Genomic DNA, 5,840 nt, shown 5'->3' with positions numbered 1-5,840 from the left:
TCTGTTTGCTGTGGAAATCCGTCATGCTGTTACATTATGTAACTGATCTCTACTGCCAAGAACATTTTCCAGTTCTGCGTGTGAATTATGAAAGCGAATGTGCAGGAATCACACCTCCCCCCTGAACAGAAGTTAAGGACAAGTAAAGTTACAATGACCTTTCCAGTGGGTGCTGGGCACTGATCTGCAGGGAAACGTGAAATATCCCAAACACATTAAAAGTGACCCAATAGTGTTGTTAAATAAAATATTACACTTACAGAAAATGTAATCCACAAGCTAGAAAGATATAGTATAATACTGTGCAAACTGTTGAGATCCCAAGAAATCTCAATAAAAAGGTGGGAACTTTTTACCCCCCCTCCCTACATTATTGCTGCATTTGTGCATCCTCGTTTTATGGATTATGGCTATTAAAAAGTTCTATTCATTATCCAACATCTAGTGTCCCTTTACAGACCTGGAGGTCATGCCAGAGCGCAGACACAGCTCCATGGTATAATTGGAGCCTCCCTTGTGAGTATGACCATTATTGTTTGCATTTGAAGATTTTTTTTTTTTTACAGTATTATACTATAACTTGTCTTATTATAGTTTTTATAGCCACTACCGTTATCATTTGACAACTGAGAAGGTTTAGGATTTTTGCATCTAGTACCCCACCATTTTCTAAAAGCACAATATTTAAATTTAGCACTAAATTTTGGGTGTTTTCACAGGGCGTGTATATATGTATAGGTTTTGTACACTATTGTCATCCATGCTGATAGATTTCACAACTCTTCTATTGATTTGAGATTAAAAGTCACAAGCATTATGTAGTTAATAAAAACATTTATTTTTCATTCATACAGAACAACCTTAAGTCTATTTTCATCCATAATTTCCACTGCGTTTGCTTGCAGGTTTTTCTGCACGGACAAGGGCAGGAAGTATCACACAAAAAGTGGGTGGTGGAGGAGTGTATTTAACAGCGAGTCAAAAAAAAATAAAAAAAGCATATTTATGGGTTCCCTTTCTTTTTGGAGGTCTATGGATTAGCAGGACTGCTGAAGAGGAAGACTTAACAGTTGGATGATGTTTACTGTAGGAGATGGCATATGGATGCCACATCTCTGCGTTTTATCAGCTTTTATATTCTTTGTTTTAAGGAGGTTTAAGTTACATTTCTAATAAGACCTGTATACGGGCGGAAAGCAGCAATAATCACACTAACGTTTTAAAAAATATTTCGGTGATGCTGGCTACTAAGCAAAAAAGCTCTTAAATTCAGAAAAGAATACAGGCATTTCGACATTAGTCACAGTGGTGTTACCGTAAAACACAAAAGTTAAAAAGAAACACATTCTCACATTTTTGTGTTATTTAGCAAGGACAAGCAGGAATCTGTACATGTAAAACAAAAATCAAAGTTGCAAAGTAAAAAGCTTGAGAGGGAACAAAACCGAAAGAAACTGCAGGTACTTGCAGATGTTGTTCCAGCTGGACTATTCCTTGTTCTTCTGTAAAATTAACTCTGGTCTGTATTGGGAAAACACCGCTTCTACAGTATAACTCCACAAAAAGCAGTAGTAAATCAGAGTGGCCTGGTGACACTAGTAAGGGGACTTCCTAAATATTAGAATGTTTAAGCAGCCCACAATAAATCAGACTGACGTGCACCCACCATTAAACCCCCCCGATAACAGTATATAGTGCACACAATATCACTTGTATGTCGTAATAGCTCTAGATGTAAAGATCAACAGTTACTTTACCTCAACGTCGTCAGCTATTATGTCATCAGTTACCGACACTATAGGGAATACAAGCATGGCTGCATTCACAGTCCACTTTGCACCCATTCTGAAAGCAATCAGGTAAGCATAACTTTTTACATACACGTTTGCTAGTGATTTCACTAGTTCAGCGTATATACAAAAAGGTCATGCTTATCCATAGTGGACCTTGTCGTAAACATTTGTATGGGAGGCGCCAGCTCTGCTGATTTCATTCCTCAGTTTAATGCTTCACAGGCCCTTCCGTCCCTTTAAGAGCTGTGTATTCAGATTTCATTAGCCGAGATCTGCTTGTGTATTTCAGTCCTGTGAGCGGAATAAACTAGATCTAGTCTATAACACAGTTTAGAGGGTCATTGTATTTGACAACAAAAATGTAAGAGACTAATCCTATAAAATAAGATTCCTCTGTAGTTTAATTAGGGTTGTAAAAAAAAACCTGAAACTTTGTGTAAGATTCATAAATAAGTATGAAAAGCATGGAACAGGGTGAAACACATGTCGTGGCTCAGTCACCACCATCTCCACGTGTTTGATTTCCTACCGGCAGCACAGGAACTCCTTTCTAACGGAGAAATGAATGTACATCCCCCAGTTAGAAAAGGTAACACAGAAAAAAAAAAAAGTTTGTTTTTTAGCATAAATAACTAGAAACGTTTTCTTGTCAGCGCTCAGAAAATGGTGGGGTGCAAAGCAGTCTGTTGAAACAAAAGGTGTACTGTCTTTTGACCGAGTTCTCCCCATGGGTGGCGAGAAGGAGCTGCATTCCCAGTGAAATTAGCCAGACTTGGGTCCAACCAGCTGCATGAGGCCATCTGTGCTCATAGATTTGGGCCTCTCGAGAGGGAATCCAAGTGCCCGGCTCCAAATGAGCTGAGCCAGGACACCCAGTGCCCTCGACACCCCAAAGAGGACTGTGTAGTAATTCATCTCCGTCATGCCGTAATACTGAAAAGAAGAAAGGCATCTTAAATTACCTTAAAAAGGTACTGTGTATACGACTGGATATTAACAGCAGTGCAATTAAGGTATACATTCTTAGTTAAACACTCACTCTAGTACACTGCCCAAGACAGCATTCATGTCACAAGACCAGCACCATATGAACAATGTTTGCAACAATTCAGGCTCTTACTGCAGCTGGAAGATATGGCCACAGCACAGAGTAATTTATGTTTGAGGGTTGTAATATTATGAAGAACTAGGGCTCGCTTTAGCTGATGACTAAAATGTAAAAGCATTACACAACAGCCACCAAACTCTAGGTCATCTTTCCTGATGAATCCCCCCATCCTTTTGCAAAGGGTACACCACTGACATTTCACATGATCAATCAGCTACCATAGAAATTAACGCGCAAATGAAGGCTGAAGTGTTGCTTTAATAAATTGTATATAATTTGTAAATTCAATGCAACGGATATTACGTCGGGCTACGGATCAGAAGATTGTAGGATTCACTCCTATTTCAGTTTATTATTAAGGGCAGGTTGGACGGGCCATTTGGTTGTTTCTGCCATCATTATTCCCAAGCCATAGCTATGCAGCTGCTGCCAACAAAATGCTTCAATGCATAGTAACAAAATACACGTTATGTCATTTTTTTATTAAAAAAAAGCAAATATTTCAACATAAATCACTAGCTTCCCTCCTCCCTACATGTTCTCATCTAGTTTTTTTCCTGTTTCCTAATGGGTAACCAGAAATAGATTAGATGGAAACATGCAGGGAGAAGAGAAGCTAGTGACTAAGGAGACAAGCTATGTGCCTCTTTAGCCCTGCTTATTAGATGTATCTGAAATCTGGTCTGTCAATTAAAACTTAGCTGTCTATGTGATGTCTAAAAGCAAGTTAATAATTATCATTATATGCAGTCATATACTCTAGCTATAAAATCACTTATTTGTAAGGGGATGCTTTATTGCAAAGAAACACTAGATTTTTACCATGCAAATCACTGTGGCAAGCTTGCAATAATACATTTTTTGTCTGGTAGATCTGCTTCTGGTATTCTCACCTGTAGGAGGACTCCGCTGTGGGCATCCACATTGGGCCAGGGGTTCTTGGCTTTGCCTTGTTCCAACAACACATTGGGGACAATCTTATAAAGCTGAGCCACCAGTTTAAACATGGGGTCGTCGGGAAGATGTTTCAGAGCAAATTCTCTCTGACATGTGTAACGAGGGTCAGTCTTCCTCAGTACAGCATGGCCATACCCAGGCACCACCTTGCAAAGAAAAAAATGACCTTATTTAGACACTAACATACATGTTACAAACATATAATGATAAAGAAGAAAATGCAGTGTTCATACCCTGCCAGAGTTCAGAGTGTTCCAGATGTAATCTCTCAGTTTTTCATCAGACACTTCCCCACCCAAATCCTTCTGCAGGCTGGTCAGCCACACAAGCACCTCCTAAAATCAATTCAAGGCAACATATGAAAGAGAGTTCAAACTTTTTTTTTTTTTTAATTATTTTGTTTGTTGTTAAATATATACCTGGTTAGCCAATCCATGCAGAGGACCTGCTAATCCATTCATGGCTGCTGAGAAAGAGAGGTAAGGATCGGAAAGGGCACTACCCACTAAGTGACTGGTGTGAGCACTAACATTGCCTCCTTCATGGTCACTGAAATAGCAAAAATTAGAAAGATTGTCAATAGAGATGTTAAAACCCCTTCAACAATGCAAAGTAGCAGCCATCCACCCCCCATGCATATAGTTCTCAGTTTATATTTGTAACCATTATCCACGTCAGTCACATATTCGTAAACTGAATTAGAATTTCAGTTATCACAAGTTGCCAACCTACCTATGGATGGTGAGATAAAGCCTCATGAGTTCTGTGAACTGGGCATCTGTGTAACCCAGCATGTTGGTGAAATTATGTGACCAATCCAGGTTGGAATCAATGGCTCCAATGCTGCTCCCCTCGCGGTATAGGTTACGGTAGATCTTAGCAGCAACACAAGGCAATTTCGCAATCAGATCCATTGAATCTTCGTAGATAAGCTGTGTGGTAGGAAAAAAAAAAGTAACACGCTTCAAAATGAACTTGGGACCAGAAATATAAAACCATTCATGTAGTGTGTAATAAGCAGCTCAGATGCGCTAATAAAAAGTGCAACTACCTAATTCACTTTCAGAGGTATGAGAAAGCATGTTTTGATTTTATTTTCCAGGTGTAGACATTAAGCATGCATTCGATTCAAGGATCCTAATATATTACAGGTAGATATATTGGCCTGGATTGACAGCCTCCTCTTTTAATGACCTTGTAAGTGAAGCACTGTGCGTCACCTCATCTTTCCCTGCACATACATTAAATACTTTGCATGCCCTGTGCTCTGTATGAGTACACAAGTGCGTAGGAAGGAATCCACAGGCTAGATGACATTGAGAGCCGGGGATGGAAACTCATGTGATTTCAGCTCTCTCTTAAAGTGCCAGGTGAGCGGTTTAGTACATGGCAGGAGTTAATTTGGGCTTTAACGACTCATGCGCTGTGTTAAAGGCAGACAAGTGATATGGCCAAGGTCATTGAGGGGTGGGAGTATAGTTAACATGGAAAATTATAATCCCTCCCTCCATAGAGAGCCCTACACTTTAGTACAAGGAGATACAAGGGCACTGGAGTGTAGCGGAGGTCGAAGATATCAAACCTAGAAAGGCTGTATTGGAGCAAAAAGCTGGTCACAAAAGATAGAGTCAAACCGGTTCTAAAAAATGACTACATACTGCAGTACAGATCAGTTACACGAATCAATACTGCTGAGAGATTAACCATTCCCTTACCATGGATTTTAGTCCCATAAGTACAATACACTTTTTTGTCATTTTGACCATATGCAGGTTTAATCACACCATATGCCATGTTTGAGATACCCTCACAAATTATTTTTTTTTGTCAGAAAAAAATAGTGCTTTCATTGGAAACCATAGAAACATGCAAACGAGTTATTGTGAGTGCTAGTATATATAAAACCAATACTAAGATACATTTTTGCAGTTTTGCTTACACTTTAGGTGGCTAGAGATTTCTTTAGGGATCTCTTGTGCATC

At 39.3% G+C, this 5,840-nt stretch overlaps 1 protein-coding gene across 1 annotated transcript in view; it reads right to left on the bottom strand.

The window, feature by feature from the left end:
* Window positions 1-2,404: 2,404 nt before the first annotated feature.
* The window catches only part of CS (citrate synthase), a 25,852-nt gene continuing 22,416 nt past the window's right edge, over window positions 2,405-5,840 (bottom strand). Inside the window, exons 7-11 of the mRNA XM_053455609.1 lie at window positions 4,591-4,790; window positions 4,278-4,407; window positions 4,092-4,193; window positions 3,795-4,004; window positions 2,405-2,726 (exon numbers count right to left, since the gene is read on the bottom strand). Of these exons, the coding sequence (XP_053311584.1) occupies window positions 2,556-2,726; window positions 3,795-4,004; window positions 4,092-4,193; window positions 4,278-4,407; window positions 4,591-4,790 (813 nt within the window). The 3' untranslated portion in view covers window positions 2,405-2,555. The remainder of the gene's footprint in view (window positions 2,727-3,794; window positions 4,005-4,091; window positions 4,194-4,277; window positions 4,408-4,590; window positions 4,791-5,840) is intronic.

This window comes from Spea bombifrons, chromosome 2, assembly GCF_027358695.1.
Source record: "Spea bombifrons isolate aSpeBom1 chromosome 2, aSpeBom1.2.pri, whole genome shotgun sequence".
Taxonomy (NCBI): Eukaryota; Metazoa; Chordata; class Amphibia; order Anura; family Pelobatidae; genus Spea; species Spea bombifrons.
The sequence above is the reverse complement of the archived record's forward strand: the minus strand, read 5'-3'. Positions and strand labels throughout refer to the sequence as shown.